This window comes from Scomber japonicus, chromosome 12 (assembly GCF_027409825.1).
Source record: "Scomber japonicus isolate fScoJap1 chromosome 12, fScoJap1.pri, whole genome shotgun sequence".
NCBI classification, from domain to species: Eukaryota; Metazoa; Chordata; class Actinopteri; order Scombriformes; family Scombridae; genus Scomber; species Scomber japonicus.
The window spans coordinates 22,595,887-22,611,314 of NC_070589.1; the positions used below are offsets into that span (position 1 = coordinate 22,595,887).

Below are 15,428 nucleotides of genomic sequence, written 5' to 3' on the forward strand. Positions count from 1 at the left end.
CTGCCTGACAAAACCTAATTTCCACGTTTTCACCCAAACTGAACGATCACATACGTGAAGTATTTGCTACTTGTGTTTATGAAAACTCACGAAAGCCTGTTGATAAATAACAACAAAACAAAACAATAAAGATAAAACCTTGGAGCCCTCTGCCCAGTTGTCATGCGCTAGTGCTTCAGACAAGGTGAGAACATGCCAGAAAACATTACGTACAATATTCAATATCTCCTGGATGAGACACAACATCACTGCTGAAAATGTTCAAAGCTGTAATACACTGTCAGATATAATAATAGTTTCTTAAAGCACAAAGTCCAGTTTTAAAGAATAGTAGCCACTGACGTTTTGACACTGAAGCCTCGTCAAAGTCAACCATCTTGTCAAGGAGAAAACACTTTGATTCAGTTTCTTCTCATGGTGAGTTACAGAGGACGGTCCCTGAGACATTATCACATTTTTCTATTTACATAGTTTTACTGCAAAAGTGAGATGATCTTTAAATATATTCACATAACCACAATATGGCCAAAAAAACCAAACTATAATTCACATAATACACAATTAGTGTAATACAAATTGCAATTTGGTCCCAAAATAATCAGGGACATTTGCTTTCATTCTTTCAAAATACCACTTGATCTTTTTGTGCACATGATAACTACATTAATAACTTTAATGAGAAATCCTATAGGTCAATTTACACATGAATACACTGTAGCTACACGATAAAATACTTTTGGTTTGTCTGTTTTGACATCTTTTATGAATATATGAAGAGAATGCCATTTGTTAATATGAATAATGTGAAATATAACATGAAAAGTACATGTTAATTGTTAGTCTTAAGCTTTTTAATGTATTAAGCATAAATTCCTTTAAAAAGGATGTTATACATTAGGAAATACTATACAGTGATCAAATGTCTCACTGTGGTGTGGACCCAGGAGCAACCATCACTGTCTCATAAGCTTCTAATATAAATTTCATCTTAAAGGATAAATTACTCGAGTTCCAGTCCCGGCCGACGGACCTTTCTGCATGTTACCCCGGTTTCAACAGACCTATTCTTTTAGTGACTACTAAGTTTTGAACTTTTGAAGAAATAACAACTACTTCTCTCACGTGCCTCCCTCAGATGGCAGTAGTGATTTGAGTCAAGCACATGTCATTAGAGTCCTCCCAGCCCTGGTAGGGGGTAGAGGACATGTCCATAGCTAGTCATACGGGCCTAGCCTGCCTCATATCTCCCCTGCCTTCTGTGGGACATGAGTGGTCCCGCAGAGTGCTCCTCACCCGGCTCACACCCTGACAGTCCCTATGTCTCTGGCTGCCGGGACAGCAAAAGTCCCTGAAGCATCTCTTGAAGTTCTCATCCAGGAAGGCGTATAGGATAGGGTTGAGGCTACTATTGGTGTAGCCCAGTGCCACACAGAAGAAGTAGGCAGCCGTGACGGGAGTGGTCTCGGGCACGTTGGCAGACAAAGCCTTGACCAGGATGAAGATGTGGATCGGCGTCCAGCACACCACGAAGACTGCAACCACCACCAAAACCAGGCGCGTGATCCGACGCAGGTTGCGGTCTTTCTCGCGTGAGCCTGACAGCAGACGTACACTCTTCAGCCGCATGACCATCAGTGTGTAGCAGACAGTGATGATGATAACGGGTGCCACAAAGGCAAAGATGAAGACACAGATCTTCATCAGGGTGTCCCAGTAGGAGTAGGGTTCAGGGAACTGTAGGGCACATTCTGTAGTCCCTGTAGAATAAGACAAATACAAAGACACGTTGTATTTAATTCAGGATTATTTGGTCATAAATCAGATTTGGAGACAAATAAAACTTTAGACTTGATGATGATGGTAGATGAAAAGTCAGGGGAACACCAAAGTTATTACAATTCATCCTGAGAATGGCAATCAACTAAATGGTTTTCTAGAAATGTCTCTAAAAACTCAAAAAGTTCAACCCCGAGGTTATGCTAGAGCAAAATACAAGATACAAAATATCTACTGTAGGATATCATGCTGTTGATATATTTCACTCCAAGTGTTGGACTGACTGACAGGTGGACGTTGCCATCCCTAGAGCCACACTGCTAAAAGGCATGATGTCATATCTGGAAATGTAGTATGATTGACACCACAACGAGATTGGTCTAAAGTGCACGTTGCTTCATTGAAAGGAGGCTCAATGTCCATGTGGTCATTCGATTAGATGGTCTCCAAAAGAAAAGAAAAAAATTCAAGCTCTATTCTCAATCGAGGAAGATCCATTATATCTGTCATAGGTTCATCAAGTCAAGTAGCTGTAATATAGGCTCTCTTCAAACCTACAGAACATCCTCCTCATTTAACTTGAAGGATGCTTTTCCTGCAACCAATTGATTGCTATTTCAAGCCAAGGATGCTAGAATACAGTGGGTATTAATTTTGAAATATATCAGCTGCACACTATAAGAGCTGTGCAGCTGATGGCACTTCTTTGATGAAATAAACTGAAGAAGTAGTTGTAAAATCCTGTGAAACCACAAAAGTGGCATCATGCCGTGCTACACACACACACACACACACACACACACACACACACACACACACACACACACACACACGCACACACACACACACACACACACACACACTCACACGTTTGCACGGCTATCCTTGTTGTCCTTGCATTGACTTCCATTCATTGTAGACAGCCTAACCCTAACCATAACCTAATCTTAATGCACACTTTACCCCTAACCCTAAACTTAACCCTTACCCCTAAAAATCACCATTTTAGGATTTTGAAGATACAGTGTGTGTCCCCAACTGCACAAGATCCCCCACCACCCTCAGTATAAATAAATAAAAATAAAAAGTTGATCACAAAAAGTGAATGTTTGAAAGTTCAAGATACCGTTATGGGTGTTGGTGCTACCCAGTATCATAGCAGGTATCCCTGCAGCAGACGATAGCACCCAGATGATCACATTAATAATCTTGGCCTTGACGGGCGTGCGGAAATCCAGGGCTTTGACGGGGTGACACACGGCCACGTAGCGATCAACGCTCATCATGGTCAAGGTGAAGATGCTGGTGAACATGTTGTAGTAATCGATGGAGATGAAGACTTTGCAGGCCACCTCACCAAATGGCCAGGAGTTGAGCAGGTAGTCTGTGCTTTGGAAGGGCATGGTGGTGGTGACCAGAGCATCAGCCACAGCCAGGTTGAAGATGTAGATGTTGGTGGCTGTTTTCATTTTAGTGTATCTGTAGTAGGAAAAGAAAGAAAATGGAGGGAAACATGAACACGTTGACTATATTGATTGTGCTTTGTGTACATTATTTGTTGTTTAAATCAGAAGAGGAACAAGATCAATAAAAACTGTTTTTCAGATAAGGATTCATTATGGTGCTTAACTCTTCTCCTCCATATACAAATTAACTAAGCAGTCAAAGTACATACACAAAAGGGAACAAAAAGGAGAGAAAATATCTAACACTTTTTCTCCATTAACTTTTGCTTTATTCCAGATTGGAAAATACAATCTATCAAAGTTGATTCGACATCCAACACTTTGTTTGATTTTAAACATGACACGTTACATAAAATGGAGTAACTTAAAGAGAAAATATTGAAATTGCAATCAATGCAAGGGTCGACATTTGTGAGGGAAAATAGCTCAAGGAGGATGGATTCGTGAGTCAGTTTTACAATTAAAAAAACAAACAAAAACAAAACGTCCAAATAGGCTACACCTTTAAGCACGAGCCCTGGGAAACGTGCGAAAACACCAAATAGTGGAGGACATAAATACAAGAAATATAAAAGTAAATACATTTATAACCTTTGGCTTTTTTACTTTATCAATGATGATTTCCTTTTACGGCCCTGCAGGCAGCTGGGTGCAAGTGACCCTGAACTCAACACAGTCATGACAGCAGCTGAACAAACACTTGCGTCCTGTAATTTCACGTATTATCTTACGTTATTCAAACATGTATACGCACCGCATCCGCTTTTGCAGTGTGAGCCATATGGGCATGCAAGTGCGCACGATATATTCCCTACTTTATGACAAGAAGCAGATGACTGTCATTGCTTTAGACATAACATGCATAGCTTTCATATTTCAAAGCTGAAAACTCACCTAATGATAACATACATCACCAAACAATTGCCCACCAAGCCCACCACAAACACCACGGAGTACACCGCAACTATGATGGGGATGATTGGCGACATGGGCTCGGGCTCAGCATCCCAGGTGCCGTTGGGTGTGTAGTTAAAAATGTCCGATAAGCCGGTTTGCCAGGTGAAGTTTGGGGTGCACTCCTCCGACTGACCCGAGGGACATCTGTCATCTTTGAAGATGTGCACCACGCCGCTCTCCATTGTACTGAAAGCTGCTGGGCGTAAAGTGACCGCTCAACTGAAACAGATACCGGCCAAAACGGCTGGATTTCCGACAGCTGCTGCTGCACACACACTGAAAAAGAAAAAGAATAAGAAGGACAACAATTTCTCTTTTAGCACAGGTTGTGGCTCCAGTGAATAAGAGTGCAACAGCCCGCTCTCAAGGACAACACCATCATTACCCAAGTGTGAAAACAGCGTACCTGTTTGTTTTTTTCTGCTTCCAAAAAGTTCGTCCGAATAAAATAAGACTGATGGGGAGTAGTTTATAGGACGCTCAGTTCCTAATGCCAGAAATATGGCAAAAACACAAGGTTTCTGGGTAATTGTGCAGGAGCAGAAAAAGCACTGCCTGTGCCACCGCTGCGTCCCCGAAGGTGCGCACTGGAAGCCCGCACTGCTCATTCAGTGACATCAGAGGCTGAGCCAACACATATGACCGTATCCAGCCAGAAGAGAAAGCCTTTAACCATATGTATCAGCTAAAAATATAGCCACACTCTATGTTTAAAGATTTATTTTAATTTATTTGGTGATATTTGGGTTGTTTTTAAAAAAAAAATGCATCACGAATGACCTCTCAAACTTGCAAAGCTGCCACCATTAAGACATCTTATTGCCAATTCAGCCACACTAACATTTGATAACTTTTTTATTTATAAGTTAGTTGGAAACTAAGAATAAGCATGCTACAATATCAGATCTCAATGGAAATGTTTGAATTCCTATCACTGCTGCCATAAGATGTTCCCTAGCAACTCCTGTGGGAACTACCACTGCAATGCAAACATGCAGAGTCCTATCAGATGTTGAAGAGGCATGAAGTAAGAAGGACACTTAACCCCCAGATAATTGCATCCCTACGCTCCAGCAGCCTCAAAAGATGTGCGATGTGTAAAATAACATGGACACAAATGAGCACTAATATAGAGGAGTCTTCTGTAGATCTTAAAAGAAAAAATTGCTCATTGCCACACCAACATGATTTGAATCTATTTTGGTGCTCAACCGTTTTTGCTGCAAGAGAAAGAAAAAAAAGTTTAATTTTCATCCATTTTCATGTGTAACTTTGTCTGTTTTACCAATCCAGTATTTTCCAAGTGCCATAAAACATGAATGCACTTATCAGTCCCACAATAACATAAAATGAAGCAGCCACCGAGAGCATAACATGGAAAAAAAACAATAACAAAAAAAATCTACCTTTTAAATTAAATAAAGAAAACATCCCAGTTGACAGAAATCCTATCTAACTAGCGTCTTTTTTTCTCCCTCCAAAAGAGGCAGATTCCAACCTGCACACAATTAAATGGGTGCTGTTTCTTCTCCTCCCTTTCATGCAGTAACACTCGTTGCTTAGAGACCCATCATGGCCAGGTGTTGCTTGAGTGACAAAGCCTTTTTGTAGGTGTATTTCTATTAAGGAGCTGTACAGGCTTGAGTTGGTGCGATGGTCATATTTGTCAGTACAAATATTTGAAACAGTTTAACTGATGCCCTGTTTGAACCTTGAGCTGTCAGTAGTAAAATATCTCTTCATAGGAGAGCACTGGTTGAGCAAAAAGACAACATATATCCTTAATCTTATTAACATGGTGCCAAAGGTCTGTTTGCGCACAGATACGATCTGCTGCTCATCCTCTGGCACTTGAAACCTGTTGTTTTATATGAGTTCCTGAGGAGAAGAGGAAATGTCTGTTATGTAACCTCCAGTAGAGGAGGTTAAGGATAAATCCCTTTTTTGCATTTTTCTGCCCTTTGCCAGATGCCCTTAGGTGCTATATTAGCGTTTGCTTATTTCATCTTTGGAGAAAAAGAAAAGTGTTATGAAAAATGCGCTTGCTTTTTTGCTGGAGATTTCCCACATGATGAATCCCAAAAGCCAATGTTTTTCAAGGGTGCTTCTGATTACTGCTGGAAAAACCCAGAATCTCATTTAGGTGTGTCTCATTTATCCTTTTTTGATTTCAAAATTGACCATTTAAATGACCTGTTGGTTTCCTGCTCATCTCAATTTCTGAGCAGCTTAAATGATCCTCTTTCTTTCCCACAGAAGCAACAAGCAGATTTCACAAACAGAAACTCTTCTCCATCCCCGGAGCCATACTCATTTAATCTCACTATTGTATTATTGATCACACTTCAAAACATCTGCCACCCCTCTCACACCCAGCCAGACCTGTTACACAAGGAAAAAACATTACCCACAGACTACAAATGTGCACAATTCACACCTGTTTTTAGCTCACAGGTCATTGCACTCAAGATCACAAGATGTTAACCTTACATTTCATGGTGTTTAAAGCAGGAAACTTGGCTTGACAGATTCATATTTAAACGTTTTGATTATAACTCTGCAGTGATCACGCTATGTAAGATGTCACATAGCAACACTGTCTCCTAGAAATTACATTTATATGCTACTAAGTGATTTCCCTAATTATGTTTGCCGCCTGGATTATGTTCACAGGTAAATAAAGCACTACATTCATATATCGCTCTGAAATCAGAAGGAGGAGATTGGGGTGGATGTTCAAGATGCAGGACTCTGACACCAGACAGACACCCAGGTTTACATTATGAGTCCTGCATGTGGTACATTTAGGTTTGGTAAAGGTTAGTGAAAGATTGTCTGGTCTAAATATTAACAATCAGAATACCAGTACTCAGATCAATAGTATTTTTTATTTATTCTAGGAACAAACCTTACCCCAATCCTTGCCCACAATAAGTAGATGACTATTGATCTGCTGTGTGCGTTTCTCCTTTTCACTATATCTCATTAAATGTTGATAAACATTGTGTGCTTCAAGTTTCTGTATTGTAACCAAGACGATGATCTGATTTGTCTAATTTTAATCAAGAGTTTCCAGTGCCTAAACATAACCATAACAATGTGAATGATGCTGTAGTTTCTACTAGCAAACCAACTCTGAACATTTCACTTATATGTTAAATATCAACATTTTAACATTATGTTGAGAGAGAAAATGTAAGCAGCATAAGATTCTAGCTAAATATATTTACTCTTCCAATTCAGTAGTGAATGAAAGTAATTCCTAGGAGACCGGTTTGCACACATTTGACCCATTGTTCATACAGCTATATTGACTGGTGTGGCTTTAAAATGACATCATCCTTTCTGTCAGATGGCATCCACACCAAATATTTAGAAATATTACAAATTGTTAAAGTGTTGCTGTTGGGCTTTTGATCTTTTCATATGATCTTCATCAGCAAATGGAGTTTGCACAGTTGTAATGAAACTGTAATGACATATTTTATGATATAACAACATGTATTTATGGCTGGGATGCTAAAAGCGAAACTTAACACTAAAAACACACCAGTTGTTTGCCTTTCTCCAGATACAATATTTCTGCCAATAAGGAGGCCGAGGTATGTGTTTGTGTTTGAATGCAACAAGTTGTTACTATTTATCACTAATAATTGCACTGAATACTTATCTGACTATCAGAAATGATTTCCCTTTAATATGAGCTGAGCGCTGTAACCTTCTCACAGTGGGAGTTTCATCACTCCATACAATATGTGCTTGTAAAACGGACATTGACCACCATGGACATGCAGATCTCATCTTCATGTTTTTGTCCATATCATGAACAGTCTCAAATATAAAAGAGATACTTTTCAGGCCTATAGCCTACTGTTCCTCTCTGTTCTCAACACTTTAAGACTTGAATCTCTCTCTATTGAGAGACATGGAGAAATTCATTGAGTTCGATAAAACAATATCATGAACTTTAATTTGCTCAAAGTCAAACATACGTGAATTAAAAAGGAAGCAAAGAAGAAAAACAGTCCTTTGTATTAAAAAAGAATACAAGAATAACTTAAAAAGGAAACACGGATAAAATTAGTAAAGCACAAAAACAATCAATCAATTGATAAAATAGAATAAAATGGTGTGATATGGTGCTATAGAAAGGCCAAAGATAGTCTTAAGGTGTTGTTTAAAAGGAGTTTTAAGTTTTGTTTATTTAACCTTTATTTAGGCTAACAAATTGAATCTCATTGAAACAGGAAACTGATCTAGTTGAGGACGCAATTACAAATTCCTATTGAATCTTTAATTGCTCTAATTGGGATCAGCCTTCCTCTCTAATGCCTTTAGTTAAGGTGTTTCATCATTTTGGAGCGTAATAGGGTAGTGTTCTGGGTATCTAGCAAGCCTGCATCTAAGGGCTCAGGAAAAACACAAAGCAACAGGGAGTCTGTGATGTAGGTCGCCCTAACCCACTAAAAGCTTTATAAACAAGTCGAAAGACTTCGATTCTGGGAGACATAGGGAGCCAGTGTAGTCCAGCCAACAGTGAAATGATACGTTCTCTCTTTTTTTGTTTTTTTGTTAGCAGTCCAGCAGTTGAAGACCCGTAAAAAGTGCGTTACAGTAGTCCAACCTACTTAAGATAAAAGCATGAATTCATTTTTCAGCATCTTGCTGAGTTGGGAATGGTCGAAGCTTGGCAATATTTGTGAGATGAAAGAATGCTGATTTGAACAGCAGTTCTATAGGTACAGATTACACCCATCAAGATCCATTTGTAATCACGACAGAGCTCATAATCATGTCTCATTACCCCTAGATTTATATTCATCACAGGGCTTTGTTTGAAATTATCTGAGAGGGAGGAAAAGAAGAAAAGAGGGGTGAAATGGCTTTTGTTTGACGTGGTAATGGACAATGTGTTGAGGATCCTCAACACATTAACTTTACATAGACTCAAAAAAGCCTGGATTTAAACTTTGTGACAATGTATTTATAATGACATAGCAAAATGCTGTGTTGTAGAGAACTGGATGTACCAAACACCCTTTCAGGCTATATAAATGGGGACAGAATTGGACACCTTCCTCTCTTTCTCTTAACATGCTTGCTCAGTGTTATCCAACAATGCCTCCACCTTTGACAAAGACATTCAAAGACATTCTCACATTGGTTTTCATTTGCTGAGTCAATACTTACTGTCAATATTTTATCAATAACTTCAACAACTTTACTAAACACAAAATCAAACTGTCCCAAATTACCAATCAGGACAGTAAAATAACTGGATGACCCAAACATTTTATCTGAGCCAGACAGGGCTATGTTAAAGACAATAAAGTTTCTTGAATGTTATCTATTTAAGATAGTTTAATTATTATGAGTCACCAATTTAACAATGCACTTGGAATCATGGATAAAAATCAATGCAGCAGAAATGTTGTCTTTTTTTCTTACATGCATTCTTCTTGTCAAAATCTGGTGCCTACAGTACATTACCCACAATGCATCAAAAACAATGGACAGTTTATTCAGGTAGAGTTCCACTGAAAACTTAAAGCTGCACTAATCAATATCTTTACACTGACAAAAGGGGAAAAAAGCATTGTGAAATGTGAAAGGAGTTACTTGCAGTGACAAACCTACAGATATTTATCACCCAGCTTTTTTCAGCTCATTGTTTTCATTTTGGGGCTGACACTTTACTATTTTGGCTCACCCTCAGTGCTGTCATCATGTTTGTTTTATAGCTGGTGAACTTGAACAGGAGCATTTAACAGCTAAAGAGTGAGATGTAACCTTTCGGAGTCGGTGGAGAAGGGTGAATATTGGACTCAATCAGGTGTCCAAAAAAGGTGACTGTTTGCTATCTGTGCTCAGCAGAGGTTGAAAAGATTTTCAGCTGGTGTTATATTGCTCTTTAAAAGAAAATTGCCAAATATTGAGACATAGATTGTTTGCAAATCATCTTGACTGCACCATTTAGTAGCCTGTTTCTTCCTGTTTGCTTTAAACTAATCCGTAGCTGCAGTTTGTCATGTGAGCACTCTTAAATCAGCACTCAGAGTTCAATTCCTTCATAGTATGTTGTAGCAATCTACTGGCTTCAGTAAACAAGTACAATTTTGAAAGAAATCTGTGGCCTCTCAAGGCTCTAGAAATAATTAAAAGAAATAGCAACATTCCCCAGGTGAGGTATCTAAAACTTAGTATGCAGTATGATGTAGACTAATGAGCCCATCACAGTGAACAGATATCCTGTATTGTTTAGTTTTGTGTGTCTGACAGCATTTTTTGTGGAATTCTTGCCTGATCTACTAAACCATCAATGTTTCCATACAGGGTGAATGAAAGAATGACATCCTACATGGTTTTAGGTCTCATGTGTATCAGCAGTTTTGTATGCAGATGCTGTTCTGCCTCACAGAGGTTGTCACCTTCATATACAGACGTCCAGATCGTGTGGTCACTTCTGGTCCTCCTGGTTTTCTCTGAATGAAAATGACTTGATTTGTGAAAATGTGATCGGCATGCGCTGTATTGTCTCTTCACAGGACACAGCTGCTCTGGCACATCAGGCTCTGTGGACAATAATTTGGATCGAAACTACTTTAGTAGGTATACCTTGCATTGTTGAGAATATGTGAAAAAGCTGCAGCAGTGTGTGACATCAGTGCACTAAGGAACATATAGTGTAGACAGACAGAGTACATATTCATACACATGCTTCTGTAAACCTCCTTGGCCCAACCAAATTGTTGGTGTGTGTATGCAAAACAGCTCTTACCACCTTTCTCCTGATGGTCCATTACTGTTTGATAGATTATTTAAATCAGTAACATCTCCTCTAGTGGCTGAGGCGTTCACTTTCCTTTCACATTGTTTTTCAAGGACTTTTTGTGAATAAAATAATTTGTATCTTAAGGGCCTCCTCTTGTTTTTTGTGTGTATGCCTCTTAATTCTATAATAATGGAACAACAGGTACATTAGGAGCATAGTATACATGTGTTTGCATAAATCAACAGCTGTTTGCTATGATAACATCACTCAGGTAATCCCTACTGTTTGCACATTCTCAATTTTCACATTTCACTTTTCATTTTTTCAGTTCAGAACATATTTCTACTTTAAATGTCTTTTCTGTATTATTTACGATTTCTTGACTTGTAGTATTTGTATTGTACTTGCCTTGCAAATTTTGTTTTGCACCTTAACACCAAGGGAAATGTCTTGTATGTGCAAAAACAACATGGCAATAAACCTGATGTGAAACTATAAACTTTTACTGAATAATGACACTTACAAATGCACCATTACTGTCTGCTTTAAAGCACCTGGATGGCTGGCAGAGCAGCAACAGCACACTCTCCCTTTTGCCCACTTAATAACAGAACTCCCAAATTAGTTAAATATTACAGACTTTTGACATGTTATGGCCTTGTGATGTTGATAATGGCTCATATATGAAACTATAATCAATCAGACATTAGCATTCAATATTTTCTCCTTGTAGCACTCCTACTGCTCCTATAGGAAATATCTTCTTTTGTATGCTGTTTGGTGCTGAGCAGATGATCTGAGCTTTCTGAGCTGAAAACAACAGGCAAAGTTGATGAAATTGCTGAGAGTGAAGCAAAACAGTAAATCTGCCATAAACACTCTTAAGAGCTGAGAGACAGATTTGGGTGATCATTCTTTGTCTGCTTGTCACTTTTACACTGTCATTTGATTCATTGCTCATATAAAAAAGGGATTAGAGCAACTTTAAAGTCACTCACTCACTCAGGAGTTGCATTAAATATATACAGTTTCCAACCCAATGGGCCTGCAATGTTCAAAATCACATTTAAATGACCCAGACACACTTCAGAGATTTTACTGATTTGATTTAAACCAGCAGGTCAATCAAGAAGAAATTGTTATTTACAGGGATGGTTTGGTATGGCCTGAAACTGCACACAGCGGGTGAATGGTTTCTGTGCATCTGCACTGTCATGTGCGACAGGAAGTCGAGCTGCAAAAGCTTTGGAAATTGGGTAATTCCACTATCTATAACACACACCAGGTATCCACAGCTTAATGTATCATATAAGAGCATTATTGTCAGGCTTGAGAGTAAGGTATAAACACACTGATATTTGTGGTTCTCCTGAGATGCAGGCTAAAGAAAAAATAAATAAAAATAGAGCTTCACACCGTGCGGTTTTCGGCACAGTCTTGTTTTGATTGTTACCATAGGAACGGACAGTCTCTGACCCATGGTTACAAGAGCAAAGGGATTTGATCGATAAAGAAAGGCAGCACTAGTCTTCTCTCTCATTGAGCTAACAGTCTGCCAGGCTGGGCAAGTAAAGATGTCAAACACAAACAATTTGGAGCCATGAACCGGAAACTTGCATCTTTGTACTCCTCACATATTAAATCAAATGAATGTTCATCAAGAATCTGCCCATAAAACATTGATCTCTGAGAGGGGGAACGGAGAGGAATTGAAAAGTTGAGAAAAGACAGAAGACAGCCACTGCCTCTGGGATAGACTCATCCATAAACTAGACCTCAGAGACCGAGTGCACACAAACAATTGGTTTCCCCCTCTGCCTTGACCCTGAGCAACAAATGTGGGTAGCATAATAAAAAAGGCAGTGGGGGAAGAGAAACCATCTGTTTCAGGGTCCAGAGTTCACTCAGTTGTTGCAGGAGTGCCAGCAACTGTAAATAGTGCTCGGAGAGCAAAGCGGGACCAGGCAACTGCAGCCAGAGGCAGTGAGCCTCTACATAAATATTGACTCTGTGTACATCCCAGCTCTCTAGACCTTTTTGACGTCAAAGCACTAAGGATAACTGCATCAGACTTTGCAAAGACAGAAACTGGAATTGAATGCTTGCTAATGAATGACATGGCCATTGTCAAACAACTGCAGGTATTACATTGATTGGGTGCTCGTTCAGGCTGAGAACTCATCTTCAGCAGCATGTCAAGCTGTCTGTTGCAATCCATACATGTAGAGTTTAAGCAGATTTGTACTTCTGAGTAAGAGTTTGGATCTCTGTTTGGATATTTTCAGTCTGAATGAGCAGGATAGTATGATTAACGTAGAGGAAAAACATGTTTATTTTCCTTATGGAGTTAAATTTCAGCACTGAAGGCATCTGGAAGCAGATTACCCAGAGGCATGCTGCTGCCAGTCTGGCCTTCTGGCTGTGTGTACAGCAGACAGTTGCTGATGTAAAAACTAATAACACCAAAATAAAATGCCTATTTAGTATCAATGCTGTTACGATCAACAGGAAAAACACAATACCTTTTAATGACTAACTGTACATATTGAGATCTGGAAAAACAAAAGCTTTTTCAGTCACATTGTGTTGTGATCAAATGGACATTTTGTGTCATCATTTTACATTTTTTGATGCAGTGTAGTGATTCTTTGCACATTTTAATTTATAGGTTAAGAAAACTCTGCATGGGCGAAGAGTTTCGTCTGATGTAATGCAAAAAGGTGCAACATGCTTCATTGCATTGAGCATAATTTTGATTATTTTATATAGTTTTACACATATTTTCTTTATCGCAATATATACATATACATGTCATTACTATTAATTGTGACCATATACTGCAACACCCAGCACAGACTATGCATGCTTAAACAAGTACTCCATCAATTAAAGATCTATAACATTGTTGGACTCACAACAGACAGTAAATCAATCATCAATGATAAAATTTGATGCAGCAGAACCAGAAATATTGTACTTGTTAATCCATGTGTTATTCCTCCTTGTAAAATCTGGTACCTACATTACCCAAAATACAATAAAACAGCTGACAGTACTGACAGATATTCAGATAAGGTTCTCCTTTAAATGTATCTGTAAACTTACACTAATCACCTACAGATAATTATCACCTGACTTAGCGTCTTTCATCTACAGTGGGTTGTAGCTTCTTTTAACTTGTTTACTCTCAGAGCTCTCACTGTATCAGGACATGGCAAAAATCTCTGTTAAACCCACTGTACACTGCCTGCACATCACCAAATGTTGCACAGACGAAGTTAGCAACTATCTAGTGAACTTAAAGGACCATTTAACTGCTAAAAGAGTGAGATATTACCTGTGGGATGTGGTAGTGACTTGACCAACTCGATTCAATTGACTCGAGATGCCTCAAGCAGAGTTGAGGAGCGGGCTACAGAAGTTGTTGTAACCTCACTTCTTTCTAACTCCAACCAACCTTTATCTATCACACACAGTATGCAGTAGTACTCCCCAAAAACCCTAGTGCAGATAATCATGTGTAAAATCAGTGGAGTTGTAAACAGCTCAGGTTGCACAATACAAAACTTTTCCACTCACCACGTTATAATAACATCACATTTTGTAATGCTCCAGTAGCTATGAGTTCATTTTTATTTGACATTACAAGGTACAATTTTACTTCAGTGGATTTAAAAAAAAAAAAGCATAATTAATCCCTCTAGTACCTGCAAGTAAGAATGTTCTTGTGTTTGTCTCAAGTTTACAATAATGACCTCGGATCAGGCGTATAAAAAGAAGACATTTTTATGTAATGATCATGAGACTGCTGAGATAATTATTTTTGAGTGTTTTGAGAAAGCAAAACATGATAATTAAACCCTTGACCTTCCATACAAATGTGTTGAAAATGATAAGGCTGTATTGTTCTTTAGGGATTCATTAAAGAGAAAAAACAGCAGTTCAACTTGGAAGGTATAAAAACCCTTACTCAAAACAACAAATATAACAAGAAATATATAATAAAAACAGCCTTTGGTGTTTCTTTGTTGTATTCACGACTGCAAATTCAGCTCCTTATCAACACGTCTTATTATAGAGGTCAAAATATATTCTAACAGCTGTCTCTGAAATACTGGAAGTAAAAAACCGTGAAAAGTACGTGTGTGTCAGGATCAATCAACTCAGATTCAATCTAAATTATGATGGGAACAGACGGCTGTGGATGCCTCATCTCGCACCAGCATTTGAAACCTGTTACTGTAAGAAAGTCACAAAGTTGTTTTCTTTTTTTAGGAGCCACTCGTCCACAATAAATAAGTTGTGGTAGTTTTATGGGGGTTTTTTTTGGGGGGGGGGTGGAGGGGTGATGAATATTGTTTCACAGACTGATGATTTCGGCCTTTCTGTGCAACAAGAACAGAGCTGTGAAGTGTTTGTATATCAGACATAATGTGTAGCTAGATTTAACTTTATTT

The 15,428-nt window shown here is 38.7% G+C and overlaps 1 protein-coding gene across 1 annotated transcript; it reads right to left on the reverse strand.

The window, feature by feature from the left end:
• Positions 1-1,218: 1,218 nt before the first annotated feature.
• oprk1 (opioid receptor, kappa 1) lies at positions 1,219-4,381 on the reverse strand. The gene is made up of 3 exons (XM_053329476.1): positions 4,137-4,381; positions 2,903-3,255; positions 1,219-1,757 (listed from the first exon to the last, which is right to left on the reverse strand). The coding sequence occupies exons 1-3, from the start codon at positions 4,379-4,381 to the stop codon at positions 1,219-1,221; spliced, it is 1,137 nt and encodes a 378-aa protein (XP_053185451.1).
• Positions 4,382-15,428: the final 11,047 nt, after the last annotated feature.